At 50.2% G+C, this 15,165-nt stretch overlaps 4 protein-coding genes across 4 annotated transcripts; 1 reads left to right on the top strand and 3 right to left on the bottom strand.

Moving 5' to 3' along the window:
- Positions 1-737: 737 nt before the first annotated feature.
- On the bottom strand, positions 738-1,708 carry UREG_03446 (uncharacterized protein; the record flags this gene model as incomplete). The annotated part of the gene is made up of 2 exons (XM_002543883.1): positions 738-1,446; positions 1,575-1,708. 2 exons carry the CDS (start codon positions 1,706-1,708, stop codon positions 738-740), a joined length of 843 nt encoding a protein of 280 aa, XP_002543929.1.
- Positions 1,709-2,370: 662 nt separating this feature from the next.
- UREG_03445 (uncharacterized protein) lies at positions 2,371-3,636 on the top strand (the record flags this gene model as incomplete). The annotated part of the gene is made up of 4 exons (XM_002543882.1): positions 2,371-2,378; positions 2,430-2,469; positions 2,527-2,996; positions 3,057-3,636. The coding sequence occupies 4 exons, from the start codon at positions 2,371-2,373 to the stop codon at positions 3,634-3,636; spliced, it is 1,098 nt and encodes a 365-aa protein (XP_002543928.1).
- Positions 3,637-4,379: 743 nt separating this feature from the next.
- On the bottom strand, positions 4,380-11,541 carry UREG_03444 (uncharacterized protein; the record flags this gene model as incomplete). The annotated part of the gene is made up of 6 exons (XM_002543881.1): positions 4,380-5,729; positions 5,832-5,950; positions 6,004-10,372; positions 10,442-10,866; positions 10,900-11,206; positions 11,374-11,541. The coding sequence occupies 6 exons, from the start codon at positions 11,539-11,541 to the stop codon at positions 4,380-4,382; spliced, it is 6,738 nt and encodes a 2,245-aa protein (XP_002543927.1).
- Positions 11,542-13,864: 2,323 nt separating this feature from the next.
- On the bottom strand, positions 13,865-14,870 carry UREG_03443 (uncharacterized protein; the record flags this gene model as incomplete). Its single annotated transcript, XM_002543880.1, has 3 exons — positions 13,865-13,960; positions 14,020-14,328; positions 14,382-14,870. 3 exons carry the CDS (start codon positions 14,868-14,870, stop codon positions 13,865-13,867), a joined length of 894 nt encoding a protein of 297 aa, XP_002543926.1.
- Between the last annotated feature and the right edge of the window lie 295 nt (positions 14,871-15,165).

Here is a 15,165-nt window from a genome sequence, read left to right as displayed (position 1 = left end):
CAAAATATCTTATCATTCTCAGTGCCTGAATGGGCAGCTAAAATGTCTACTTATTATTCAGAGACGGCAGCCGATGACTTGATAGGCGAGGTTAGATCTGGATTCATCCGACCGACCAAGGATGACTGGGTCCTAATAGCAAGTGTGTACTCGGCAGCTGTCTTGTTGTACGCTATTCGCAGCCTTGCTCTGGATTTCCCGGAAAGGGTGTTGAGAATGCCATGTGGATTAGGCTTGTCAAAGTCAATAACATCTTATGTAACGGTCCAGGAGATTCAAGCCGTCGCGAGGCAGATTCTGTTTGACCGCTTACAATCCGTTGAGAAAACTAATCGGTCGTTGGGAAAAGTTCTCGCTTGGCCAATTTTTGTTGCAGGCGTAGAGGCGGCGATGGAACCTGAACACGTTGGCCAACGAGATCTTGTTGCCGGTATCTTGCATGACCTGAGCAAATCGCTTGGAACGCTAACATTGAGAGATGCGGAGAGGTTTCTATGTTGGCTGTGGGATCAGATACCTGAAAAAAGCCATGACGAGATGTCACAATACTGGTGGGATGATATTTTCAGAAACGTGAAATCGCGCTGTGCATTTTTCATGTAAAAGCCGTTTGATTTGTGAGCGGTATGTTGAATACAGAGTAGAAGATGATTGATCGATTGGATGACACTCCATGATGCAAATAAACGGGGACCATAGCGACAAAGAGTGATAGAGCCGGTGTTGATGGGATGCGGTCATTTCCTTTGTAAAGCTTCGATCGTCTTGGATATAACCTTCGCCAATTCCACGCCATTCTTCCATATATCATCATGTGATTCTTCCAAATCATCAATGATCAGCACTTCTCTTCCATCTGGGCCGTCGTGGGTTTTCCACTGGTCGAGAACCTCAGCCATAGCCTTGAGTTGCGGCGGATCGACGAGCTCATCGCCGTTTGAGCTGGCGAGCATCGCCAATTTACCAGCGCTCCAACCCTCAACAACTCCCCCGTGTTGGACTTTGGCTGGTGACACGCGGTCCCAAATCTCTTCGTCTCCACCAAAGGCGTCCTCGGTAAATTGCTGATAAGCAGGATGCTCGTGAGTATCGCGAAGGAGACGTAAATCATAGATCCCAGACACTCCGACAATTGCCAGTGGCTGCGCCAATTCAGCACACACGACGCCTGTAATACTCTTCATCACGGTTTGAAATGCTAGCGTTGCTCCACAGCTGTGCCCGACCAATATATATCTTTGACCAAATGAATATTTGGCTTGAAGAAAAGCAAGAGCATGCACAACATCGTCCAGATGATCTGGGTGTTTAGCGTTTCTGTACTTCGTTGGCTCGACGGATAGAGGGTCCTGAGGGAAATTCGGATGGCTTGTGAGACGATAATTAATCGAAGCATAAGCAATTATGTCAGAAGCAATGCGCGGATCGCCGTCACATAATATCTGTCTAGTTGTGTCGAAAGTAGGAGCCAAAATCTCCGGATCCCGCCATGCACCGCCGTGTATATAGCTTAGCCAATCTGTGAGCCGAGTTGGTAGAATCCGGATAGAAGTGGATGAGAGTTGCTTGCATACATTACCCAATATCCGATCTCAGATTGCTTCTCTGGCAACGGACGAGGCATATACACGGACACATCCTGCAGCGAACTTTTATCGGCATAACAAAACCGTTCCGTTACGGGAGCGATTGAAGTGGGGATAGACATCTCTAATGAAGATGCAGTTCAAACACAGGGTATCGGAATGTGAATATTGGAGCGGAACGTAGGAGAAAACTTGTCGGCGTAGCTTCCTAGTACCTGTAGGACCACCGCCTTGGATTCAGTCTTTGATGAACAAAGATGGAGCACCGTAAATCTCCATCCGGGTGTTCAATCAAGCAGATGGAAGCGGCATAAAAAACGGGAATACATCTAGATGTAGTCTAATATCACAACCTGGAATCATCCAGCTCTGGATTTGAAGCCCCATGGAGCACAGGCATTGCACTTAGAATGGCATAGCATTGAGAAACGGCAAACACGCCAGCTTGCAAGGAAATATAAGAAATGCAAAGCTACGTACCGGGAACCGTGATGTTTCGCATTGGCCTCTCCAGACGTAGCTTGATCGCGTTTGCTTGCCGGTCGGTCGCTTGAGATGCGCTGATGTTTGGCGGGGAGTCAAAGGGCAGTTACATAAGCAGACAGCTGGCCTATGCGCTAGACTCCTTCTGGACACCACTTAGCGACATGGAAAATCGACTTCGAAAAACTTCCAAACCACACAAAACACGAGCGACGAGGCGCGAAGACATCAAGCAAGCTGCGTTTCCCCGATCGACCTCGCAAAGACAGCAACTAGATTCCTCACCACTATAATTTCCAACATGGCGGAGTATGTGCCTCTCCTCTTACGATTATCGTCTGAAACTGACCATGCGTCTAGAAAGGAGCAGCCTCTCAAGGCCGTCCAGGTCGAGGCCCTAGTAAGATTCCCTTCCACCAACGATCAGGACGTCGAAAATTAACGGCCATTTTCAAAGGTGATTATGAAAATCATCAAGCATGGCACCCAGAATTTCCCCACACCAGCAACCGGGTCTCTCGTCGGAATGGATGTTCGAGGCACACTTCAGGTTACGAACGCTTTTCCGTTTCCCATAGTTGATATCCCTGCGGATTCTCATTTGGATGGAGCTCCGCCAAACGCCGCAGCTGCGGCACCACGCGCAAAGGCCAATGCCGTCTATCAGTCCGAGATGATCAAGATGCTTCGAGAAGTGAACATTGACGCAAATAATGTCGGCTGGTACACGAGCGCGAATATGGGCAATTTCGTCAACTTGAATTTCATCGAAAACCAATATCATTACCAGAAAGAGCTCAATGAAAGAACAATCGCTCTAGTACATGATGTCAGCAGAAGCTCGCAAGGCGCCTTGAGCCTCAGGGCCTTCCGCCTTTCGCCCCAGTTCATGAGCGCATTCAAAGAAAACAAGTTCACCACGGAAAAGTATGTGCTACATCTTTGCGCAGAAGCTATCCCCCCATACTGACGTTTCTACCTCATTAGTCTTCAAAAATCGAATCTTCGATACCAAGATATACTCGTTGAACTCCCAGTCGAAATTCACAACTCCCACCTTCTCGCATCATACCTCCACCAACTTCCATCGCCACCTCCTGCAGAGGATTTAGATTTCCCCCCCTCTCTTGCGGCCCTCACAAACGACCCTCTTGCTTCGTCCTCTTTGCTTGCTCCAAACTTCGATAACCTGTCCCTGAGCATCGATCCATTCCTCGAGAAAAATTGTGACATGCTTCTTGAGAGCATCGAAACCCACCACACGGAGAACAACAACTTCCAATACTATCAGCGATCTCTTGCGCGCGAACAAGCTAAGATCGCTGCTTGGCAAGCGAAGAGAAAGGCGGAAAACGCCACTCGAACCCAGCTCAAGCAGCCGTTGCTTGCTGAAGATGAGTGGCAACGCTTGTTCAAGCTCCCACAAGAACCCAGCAGGCTTGAAAGCATGCTTAACACCAGACAGGTTGAGCAGTATTCGCGACAGGTCGATGGCTTTGTCTCTGCAACCACTGGGAAAATGTTTGCTGTGAGGGGTAATTTGTTGCCTGGGGAATCGCAAATCTAATGTCATTTACGATTTTCTTCTAGACGTTCAAAAGTGAATTCGTCCTGTATCTGGAAATGTTCGGATTCATTCTGGCCAAATTCTTTTTAATGAGATTTGATTTGCATTACTGTATGGCGCAGCGGGTGGGTTTATGTTTCCCCTGGATGTTTGATTGTATGGACCTTGAGATGATGTCTCACCTTTGTGCCTCTCTCTTGTTTCTGGTATTATACTAGCTACGCTGCAGTAATGCTTTTACTGATTGAAATAAGGCAGAAGGCCACATAGAATATGATTGCGTTGCTGGTGAATTATCGGCAAATCCAAATGATGACGGTGCATCCATGTGGGATACTGAATTCTGACTATGGATTGCATTTCCGAATATACAGAATTAAACTGGGGAAAATTCTAAATAATACCAGGATGGAGTACACAGAAATGCTGTTAATGTAACAATACTTGAATCCTTGCGGAAAGTCATTTCCAAAGCCTGGTGGCAAAAAAGGGGTATCATGCACAACCTAAAGGGAAAGGCCGAGAAAGTAGCTACAGCCAAGTGCAATATCCACAGTGCATCAGGGAGTGGAATTGGGATATGCTGATGGAACGGAGCAGGTAACGCCAGAATCAGCCAACACATGTGCCACTGTACAAAGAGCTTGCGTCAAATGGGTATTAATAGTAAGACATATCAACATAAAAGGATGACTCGTAAAGCATAAAATACCATAAACATGAAATCGTGAAGCGTGGTATCGTTAGAATCCCGTAAACTTCTTAAACCAACTGGTCTTCTTCGCCTGGCCATTGACGTGAGCATAGCGGCCATCAGGTTCGTAGCGGTAATCCATATAGCGGTCTGCGCCCGCGCTATCATCGCTGCTCCTCATCGTTTCCCTTTCTGCCCGGCGAGATTCGCGATGTCTAGAGCGCCTTTCCTTTTCGGGAGGATATTGATCATCATACTTCGACTGGCGTCGTGAACGGCGATGTATTGCCCGACGAGTCTCCTCGTCCGAAGATAGTGAATGACTGGGGCCTGCAGGGGGCCCAGGAAGATCGATAACTGTGGGGACTATCGGTGGTGCTTCAGGAGGATCCGTAAACTGAGAGTGCACCCAGGAGGAGGTTTTATCTTTCCCGCCGCTCACCATAACAGGATAGGGAAGGTCAGGCGGCTGGCGAGAAGAACGTGATTTGCGAGATGCATGACGACCATCACCTCGAGATACAGACTTTCGCTGCTTGGGCTTTGTGCCATCGTCATCGGACCGATGATGACGCCGATGGTGGTGTGTGTCTGTTGGATATTCATCGGGACCGTTTGCGTCCCTATGCTTCTCCCCGAAATACGATCGGCGGCGGTGGGATTTACCGCCTTGATGGGGTTCGTCAACCAAGTCGGCGTCAGTGGCTCGATGCCTGGGGCGTTGAGGCGGGCGCGAGTCTGCATGTTGTAAGTCTTCCCGCTCCTTTGGGTATTCTTCTTGGATAATCCGCGAGTTCCGTCGAGCTTTCTTTTCTTTACGACGCTTATCTTCTCGTTCTTCCTCCTCTCTCGCGCGTTTATCACGTGCCTCACGTACCCTGTGTCTATCAGCTTCCTTTTTGCTAGCACGCCTGTGCTCAGCTTCGCGCGCCTCTTGTTCCGCTAATTTAGCCGCTCGCCTTGCCCTTCGCTCAGCTTTCCGAGCTTCAGCATCTTCAGCGTCAGTGTTCACCGCGCCTGTATGCATTCCATCTGTCACAAATTCCTCGCCATCATCCACTTTGGGAGATCGTTTCTTCCTCTCTTCCCGTTTCACGCGTTTCGAATCCTCCCTTTCGATATCGGTATGCCTCCTATCATCGTCATTATAACGGGACTTTGATTTGCTTCGCTCTCGTGTATCAGCCGTACGGCCGTTATGCTTTCGGAAAGAGCCGAAGAGGCCCATGATACCTTCGGACTTCTTGGGTAAAGTGTTGGACCGACGTAAAGACGACCGGTGCGGGGACTCAACAAAGGCAATGTCATCTGGACCAGAAACCACTTCGGCGCCATTTCCGGACGAGCCACGCTCTACCATGACTATATCGTCTGGGATGTCTGTAGGTTTCGCTTTCGACTGCATTTCAACGCACGTTAGTAATATTCAAATATGTTTAAATCACTTAAAATTGAGCAAAAAAAGGAGAATTTCCTGGGTATATAAGATACAAGCGCATACCTCTCTCTTCGATTTGCGCTTGCTGCGGGATTCTTTGGGTGGGCTGGGTGTTGCTGTGTCCTCCACTCCATTCACCATTACGATGTCATCGTCATCGATCGCATAAGGATCAGGCGCCACTTCAATTGCGTTAGATGGTGTAATAGGTATACCAGGGGATGGGTCACCATACCTGGCGCTTTCTTTTTACCCTTTGAATTCCGCTTTGAGCGTTTGGAATCGCCGATGCCCATCACTTTTGCAGCTTTGCTTGAAATTTCCGGCTTATCTTCTGACGGAGACGGAAAACCAGCGTCGTCCATGTCCACGGAATGGCGCCGCGATGTGGGACGGGAAGATGCATTGCCGTTACGCTTAGAAGACTTTGTTCTTGTTGGGGGAGGGCCTCCAAGGATAAAACCAGAAAATCCTAGTCCCCTGCTTTGCCGAGGTCGAGTAGCAGTATGTTTCTCTTTTTCTTTGTCGGAAGTGGATGATTTCTCAGGGCTTTTTTCTGGGCTAGTTGCCTTTTCTCGTCTCGTTGCTGACGATGTCGATCGCTTTAGTGTAGGCGCAGATTTATCCTTTTCTCTCTTTGCAGGCGCGGATGCTTCGCCGTCTCCAGCGGTTTTGGTCTCCTTTTTCGGAGATTTTCTGGGAGTAGCACCCCAGAAACCCCAAGATGCTACCCCAGCCGTGCGCTCCACTCTAGCGCGCTCCTTTCTTGCAGGCTTAGGGGCAGGGGTGGCAGGAGGAGCTTCAGCTTCGTCTCCAGGCGTCGGAGGAGGGGAAGCCATGGCAGAGTCCGGCTTCTTCTTTGTCGTGGTACGCTTCTTATCCCTTGTAGCCTTCTCTAAAAATTCCGTTGCTTGGGGCTCTGGGGCAATGGGGTTGGGGGTTGGAACATCGATCAAGTCATCGTCGACACTGGGGAAGCTGCCTGGAACCCAATCGCGCGGAGTTTCGGTTACTGGTATTTCAACGATAGGCGCATCTTTTGTTTTCTTTTTCGACCTCAGGAGCGTGGAAGTGGTTTTTGATGATGGGTTCCCCCTTTTTGATGGAACGGGTGGCTCCTGGGACGGGGGTTCCAGTGGTTCGTCGGCGGGCGGGGCGGCTGCAGGGGCGGGTTCAGGGTCGCGGTTCTCTTCCGCCTGCGCCTTTTCTCTCTCTTTCGCAGCAGCGGCCTCTCTCTGCAACCTCTTATTCTGCTCTAGGATCCTGATTCTCTCTGCCACAGACGACTTGCCTGTCAGTCGAAGGGTCGATGGCGACGTCGCCGCGGCCTTTGGTGGCGCTGGCGCTTTGTCAGCGGCCTCGGCACTAGCCGCTTCCGGGCTGTCCACGCTGACGTCGACGAGCAGTTCGTCGGCGGTCTTGGCACTGGTTCTGCTGCTTTTGGTGAGCTTGCCTTTGCTCTTAGTCTTGGTCGGGGCATCGTCAGCGGCTGCTCCTGATATATCGTTCGTCTCGGCTTTGGGATCAGCAGTGTCTGCTGTCTCTTTCTTCGACTTGTTTAGCTTCGATTTGCCGGCGCTTGCAGAAACCCCCCAGATGTCGGTCGGCTTGGTAGCTTTTGTATCGACAACAGGGTTCGTCCCAGGCTCATCAGTAACGTCGACAACCTCCAACCCTCGAGTTTTAGTCTTGCTTAATTTGCTGTTCTCGATAATCTTGGATGCTTTGGTGGCCGACGTGGTCGTCCGAGAAAGACTCCCTTTCTTCAAGCCCTTCCCCCCGAAACCACTGAATGAATTCCACGTAGTGCTTCCCGTATCCTCGAAATTCGGAATAACTGGTGGCTCCGGGGTGAGTCCCTGAGCTGGAGGGGTAGGAGCCGGAGGGGGAAGCCCACCCTCATCTTCGCCTTTCTTCTTCTTCTTCGTGCCCTTGGGAACATCCCAAACATGCCATGCGCCGTCCTCAACGGCTCTTGGGACCAAGTCAGTGGAAACTGGGCTTGTTAACTCCTTGTCCATGCCTTGATCCTTCCCTTCCTTGAGCGTATCTTTCTTCTGTTTCTCTTTTGAAGAAAGGCCCCAGTCTTGAGCCCAGGTACTTAAAGTTGGTTCTTCAAGCGAGCCTGTGGTCTCGAACGCCAGCACATCGACGTCAGGATTATTCGCCTTCGTGGACTTGGTTTTCCCTTTTTTCGTTGAGCCCCAGAACGCCCAAGCGTCAGTCGAGACTGTCGCTGGATCATCGGATTTTTGAGGAAGCGAATCTTTGAGATCGTTTGTCTGTTCTTCTAAGCCTGGGAGATTACCGTTTGCCTCCTCGTCAGCCACTGGGTCCGGGTCTCCTTTCTTCTTTTTCTTCTTATCTTTCTTTTTCGCGCTTCCTCCCAATATGTCCCCCGACGGGTCTTCATGCGGAGCTTCGGATTTGGTGTCGATTTTCGATAGCTCCTCTCCAGCTGTAATGGTTTCTGCCGCTTCAGGGAAGCTTCCGAAGTCATAGCTCTGAGTAGCGCCTTTCCGAGCTTTGGCCTTTTCCTTTTTACTGAGGGGTAGACCTTCCTCTCCCAAGAGGTCTCCAAGAACGCCCTCAGATTCCCCAGCCGTGTAACCCAGCCCCCCCTTTTTCTTCTTTTTCTTGTCGCTGATGAAGTCTGTCCAATCGTCTGCGGGTGCGACGTCTGGCTCTTTTACTTCAGGGACTGGCGAAGGTGGTGATGGGGGAGGCTCTTCGACCACTGCTTTTCCCTTTTTCTTCTTGCTCTTCTTCGTGCTTGCACTCCACTCATCGATTAGTTCCGTGTTGGGTTCAGCCACAGGCTCAGTTTGATATTCTTTTTGGACGGGTTCTTCCCACACCGCTTTCCCTTTTTTCCCTTTCTTCTTTTTTCCAGTTGGTTCCTCGGGATCTTGTACAGGTTCCACGGCAGGCGTAGGTTCAGGTTCAGGTTCAAGTTCAGGCTCGGGTTCAAGCTCTGGTTCTGGTTCTGGTTCTGGTTCTGGTTCTGGTTCTGGTTCAGTACGGAGCGGCATAGGCACTGTTGTTTCTTTGCCCTTTTTCCCTTTTTTCTTCTTAGTGTTTGAAGTATCCCAACTTGCCCAATCATCGGCTGGCTGAGATTGGGGTTCAGGCTCGGGCTCGAGGATGGTTTCCATTTCAGGCTCCTTTTTCGCCTGTAGGGAATCCTCATTTGGCTCCTTTCCCTTTTTCCCCTTCTTCTTTTTACTTGTCGTAGTGCTGGTCCAATCGTCGACGGACGGTGATTCCGTTTCAGGCGCAGGCACAACATCTATTACCGGCTCGGGCTCTATAGGACCCTTGCCCTTTTTGCCCTTTTTCGCTTTCGTGGTTGTACCCCAGCTGGGCCAATCGCCTTCTGGCGAAGCGTCAAACGCGGCCTGAGGGTCAACTTCAGGCGTTGGTGGATCTTGCTCCAGTTTAAGCTCTGCCTCTGGCTCTGGCTCGGGCTCCAAATCTGGCTCTTGAGGGAGAGGCACTGGTTCAAGAGGACCTTTTCCCTTCTTCTTCTTGCCCTTCTTGTTAGTAGCCATTCCCCAACTAGACCAATCATCAACAGGCTCTTTTTCAATGGTAGGCTCCGGGGGTGGAGGTGGGACTTCATCCACGGTGATGGCCTCTTTGGCTTTTTTCTTCTTATCTTTCTTGCCGGTGGTCGTAGGCCAAGCAACAATATCGTCGACAGACTCTGGTTCTGGAGCTGTCTCCGATATGTCAGGGATCGGGGAGGTCTCCTCGAGCATGGCTTTATCCTTCTTTTTCTTTGACTTTTTGGTACCGGATGTCTCCCAAAAATCATCTCCACGCTCCGTATTTGTTTCAACTTTGGTTTCTAGGTAGGTCTCAACCGGATCGACTGGGATTTCTTCGGCAATTGTCACCTGCTTTTTATTTTTGCCCTTTTTGGCCGGAATCGATGACCGCATATCATCTACTGGCGGTTCTGGTTCAGCTGCTGGTGGTTCAGGCTTTGCCTTATCCGCAGCCTTCCCGTTCTTTTTCTTACTCTTGGTAGATGTAGCCCAGTCGTTCCAATCATCCCCGTCCGCTGCAGCATCGATTTCCTTTTGGTTGCCCTGGTCTGTTGGGATTGAATTGAAATCATCCAAGGCAATGTCCACCTTATCCGCTTCTGGAAGTTTCTCTTCCTCCATCGTCATGTCGGCAAAAGCGCCCTTCTTTTTCTTCTTGCTCTTTTTGCTGACTGCCGGAGTAGTCCAGGAGAAGTTGTCCGTGGGATTGTCATTTCCAAAAGCATCACCGTTTGCTGGTGGTTCAGTAGTGGCTTCAGTCTCCATGGCTCCGAAGTCGATGTCAAAGGAGTTGGCCTTTGCGAACTTCTTAGTAGACCAGGGGTTAGTGGCACCAGATTCTTCTTTTTCATTTCCTTTAAGATCTAATGCCGCGTTTCCAGCACCAAAATTGCCCCCCGTACCCCAGCTTTTACCCCATCCACCAAGTCCCAGGCTGTTTCCGGACTGCTCGCCGAAGGAGATACCAATCTGAGGCGCGGAATCACTCAGGCTAATGTCCTGAAAGGAATTTGACTGTGTTTTGTCGACCGCAGGGGGCGCTGGATCCAAAGCCTAGTTAGGAGGGTCTAGGTTAGTACATAAAACCAATACTAGCAAAGAATTACTGGGCCCAGGCTTTACCTTTCCTTTCTTTCCCTTCTTTTTCTTTGGGATTGTAAATTCAGCCCACCCATCATCTTGGGTTGTACCGTCTGCATCGGCCCAACTGAGATCGCCGCTTGTCTGCGCGGCCGATGCTTGGTCTTTGGCTTTTTGCTCTTCCTCTTCCTGCTCTTTTCTTTTTTGTTCCTCTTCCTCCTCTTTCCGCTTCTTTTCTTCCTCTTCCTTCTCCTCTTCGGCTCTCGTCTTCTTCTTTCCCTTCTTCTTTTTACCACTGCTCATATTCCAGTCATCGTCATCTCCACCTCCATCGCCATCTCCATTGCCACCACCTCCGTTACCACCATCCCCGCCGGCACCGGCGCCGGTATCTCCTCCATCATTTGGCTCGTTTTCCTCTGGTGGTGGATCATCATCCCCGTTGTTCTGGTTGTCAGAATTACCAGCTGGCTTTTTAGCGCCACCCTTTCTTTTTTTACCTTTACAAACTTTGAAGCGAGAAGAATCATTCCAATCTATCAATCCCGCGGTTGCCTTGGAAAAAATCGATGGCGACTTTGGTGGGCTGGATTCTAAAGCGGAAGAAGGGGTAAAGGGTTTGGCCTCCCGCTGTAAATGCGAGACACTCTCCACGACGTACTCAGGCGGGGCATCCCTCAGAGCATCATGGTATGTTGGAGGAGGCGCCGTGCAGTATGGTACTGGCGTATAAGCTAGGAGCAGGCCAAGCTCCTCAAGCAAGGAAGAGATTCTCCAAAACGAAAAATGGGGGTCGTACAGGCCAGGCTGTTGCTGTCAGAATACACCCCGCAGAGACCAGTGATTTACATGATGACGGGAAAGGGACGGGAGGGAAGGGGGAGCAGAGGCAGATCAGATGGAATGATGATCACAAACAATCTATCAAAAAAGGAGAAACGCAGATAACAGGTTGTGGCTTGAGATTTGCGTACCTTGGGCATTGGCTCGTCACAGATCGTACTATCTTGGAATGAAGCAGATATTGACCTCGTATATCTGGTCCCAGAGATTCCCTTCGAAATCGCTATCCGCCCCGTGTCTGCGACCGCGCGTATGAGGTCCGTGTTGTTTGAAACGCCATTCCGCTGTGTACAAATCATGGCGATAAAATGTTGGGAGCTAAAGACAACGGTACTGTTAGCCTCAAAGCAGCCAACGAGTCAACAGCCTGTTCGAGGCAGGCAAATAAATATTAGAGCTGGCTTATGCCGGGTCCGAGGGCGGAGCGGGGCGTAGTGGGTTAAGCCGACAGGTGGAGAGACGGCCGTGCTTGGAAATCCACTGAGCAAAGATGGCCAGCTCAGTAAGAAACCAAAAGTTCATCTGTTATCAACAATTTCGTGCCCAGATCGCTAGATTGTGGGGGGCGTTGGCTGTGAAATCGATTTTCGACGCTTCGATGATGCACGACGATTCAAAGTCGAAACGTGCTTCTGAGCCCGACACTATCGTAGATGAGTCCGTCGGAAGGGAAAGCTGCGCTGTTTACTTGGGGTTTGTCCAAGGCTGACGCGCAAGTGCCATGATATGTCGGTGAGTGAATAAATAAAAGTGCTGCGTGAAACAGGCTGCGCTTCAGCGTCCAAAAAAGTAAACACAGCGCACCCAGCAATTACTCGGTGCCAAACGTGGTATGTAGGATCCCAAGGCGAGGGTCGTATTCTCAAATCTCGTGACAAAAGCTCCTCGAACTGCCCGGATTGATCGAAAAGACGTTGATTATGCTCTCCAGCTCAGTCGTCGGTGCGCACTCCTTGTCGCGTTGCCTGGCACTACTCTCCAGAAAGCGAAGATAATCCTTACCTTGCGAGGATCGCACCATTCACGCACTCCGCCACGCAAATGTATCCAATACGAAAGTGTGGACGGCAGCACAGAGAAGAACCGTGATCGGTGGTGGGCAGCGCGGAATTCGACAATTGGCCCTCCAGGGTTGCGATGGTCGATGATTGGGGGGCTCAAGCATCAAGCAAAGGCACTTCACGCAGGGACCATCCACTGAGAAAGATGAGAATCGTCAAGCCCGTCTTGTTCGCGACCATCTGATCCTCGACAGGGCCGGCGCCGGCAATCCTTGCTCAGAAGCCCGGGGGGGGACAGGTTAGTTTGCGAGAGACATTCGCGTGACCTTCTGAGATGCTTTTCACCAGCGTAGCGATGACGGAGTGGACGAGTTCACCAGACTTACCGGAGAAAATTGATGAGTGTTTTGATCGAGTGAGCGAGTTGATAATAACTACTTGCCGGTGTCAGAACCAGGGAGCTCAGCCTCGACGCCAAAAATTCTGTCTTGATTTTGTTTTGGGCCGTCTGTCACTCCAGCTTCGGGTTGGGATGCGATGATTCACGGGCGCGTCCACCGGTGGGCACCAAAAGGCTGGCAATTGCTTCGGTGCAGGCTGTGATTTGACAGGCAACCCCACCGTGAATCAAGAACGAACAGGGTCGACGAAACGTCCCCTGCGCTCATTCTTCCCGTTGCTGCTGGGCTTGGTTGTAACAGATAGCTATCAGCTAACTAACCGGTCCAAGGAAGCCAGCTCAATTGGATTTTCAATCCATAAAAGAACATGAGCCATTCGAGCGGTCAGGCCTGGATTGACAATGGCACGGTCTTCCCCACGCGTATCCCTGGGACGAAGCGGCCCCGAAACCAACGCCCATCTTTATTCCTGCGGTTCAAAGAGGTGGATTGATGCAAACAAGCTTTGCCTGTCTCCCCATGTTGAGCCGGCCTTGCACACGTCAGTTGTCGATGCCTGACGTCCGGCTAAAAGAGTGAAGTGGACTTTCGTCTGAACTCTGGACTTTCAAACATATCCTCTCTCCCTGGCTTGAAATCGCCCAGATTCTATAGATATACCGTACATTTACAGAGTTCCTTTTACCTTCTTTTCCCTTTTTTTTGTTTCCCCGGGGAATTTTCTGCAGTGAATTGACCGGATCAGGGCGAGAGAACAACCCCGGAAATTCAGACCCGGGATCTTTTCTCACCGCTGGTTTCTTCACAAAACAACTTGACGCTTCTGGCCGGCGTTGGCGCCCCGTTTCGCCGTGGAAGTCAAATCAACATGAAACAATCCTTCTTATTGAAAAGGGAACCTTCGAATTTCGAGTCAAGATGTCGCAACGTTTGAGAGAATACCAAACAAGTTATTTACCATGATATCAAGATTGCGGGAAGAAGCCGCAAGTTTGAAGTCTTCTACCATCGTCGGAAGTTGTTGAGAAACTCTCCATTGGAATTGGGTTGATTGAAATTACACCGATAGATATCAGAATAAGTTGAAGTACAGAAACAGCTCTCAGACGCTACCCATCCCATACTAATAACACAAGGACAAACCGTAGTACATGAAAGAAAAGGCATCACGTTCAAATTAAGCTAAGTCTCGACAGGCCGCACCCCACAAGCAACGCCGCTTATTTCGACACTTGGTGCTTTGGGCTTTCGCCGTATACCGATTCATATTGCATGGCATAATGTCTCGAGGCCTCCTTCTGGAGTTCTCGGTATTTCTGGAAAAGGTGACATTAGTGTCTCTGGATATAGGATATGAGACTGTAGATACGCATACCTCTTGCTCAGCCTGGGTCATTTTCCGCCAGTTCTCCGCAATGTGAGATATCCGCTCGTTCGCCGTCAGATGATTGACTTCTCCACTGTTGAGCCGTTCTTTTGCGAAGATGATATACGCACTCCCGGGCCGTTTGACTTGCCTCGGGTCAGGGATATCTGCGAACGAGCGAGGTCGTCCCGACAAAAGCCGGAGTCTTCGACGGGCAGCATTCGCTTCTTTAATCTGAAGTGGGGTGTGGCTCTTTACCCATTGCTCAAAAGCAGCTTTGTTCGTGTCAGTGTTTGCTTTAGCCAACTCTCGAAGACGCTAGAACCACATCAGTGACGTACAAGTATCGGGAGAAATAGCACAAGACTTACGTCGCGTTCGGCGGCCGACATATTCCTATACGTTTCGATCTTTTGCGCCAAAGTTTCACCGACGTTTTGTTGGAGGACAAGCCCAAAGGGATTGTTAGCAAGGGCCTTGGGTGGAGTTAAAGCCGCTATTTTCAGTTCTTTGATCTCCTGTCTCTGCGCCTTTTTCTTCAGCGCTTCCTTTTGATTATCGGTCAATTTCTTCTTGGGCTTCTGTTTAGCTTTGGTTTTGGTCGCGGACTTCTTCTTATTCGCTTTAGATTTTGTGGTCTTTCCCTCAGTTTTGGAAGTTTGTGTTCGCCTTGTGTGCGTTTCCGAGGTTGCAGCGTTCGCATATGCGTTCCTCAATTGAATCTGAATAGCCACAGTCCCCGCTACCACAGCGGACAGCGCCAACCGCGCATCATTGGAAGTGCGTACAACAAAACGGGGAGATCGAGCAATGAAACGGCGGAGGATCGATGGTCCACGATGCGCAAGAATGGTATTCATAGCTGTAAGGTAGCCCGTTAGCTCTATCAAACACAAACACTCAAGACACCGGCAAATACAGACCTGCGAGTGAACAGCTTCCCTGCTAAAGTGATCTCTGAAAGCTTGCAACGGATTCGACTCCAGCATCAGAGGGCAGGGCATGCAAACAGCTCCGGTCAGCGCGGTCAGCAAGCTTGATCCAATGATTGCAGCGCCAATTACTCAGTATATGTACTCCGTACTGCACCTGCCGAAACAGACCCAAAACAAGGAGGTTGGCCTGGTGCTTCCCGAAACAGGGAAAGCGTAAACC

Source organism: Uncinocarpus reesii, genomic scaffold (genome assembly GCF_000003515.1).
Source record: "Uncinocarpus reesii 1704 scaffold_2 genomic scaffold, whole genome shotgun sequence".
Lineage (NCBI taxonomy): Eukaryota > Fungi > Ascomycota > Eurotiomycetes > Onygenales > Onygenaceae > Uncinocarpus > Uncinocarpus reesii.
The sequence above is the reverse complement of the archived record's forward strand: the minus strand, read 5'-3'. Positions and strand labels throughout refer to the sequence as shown.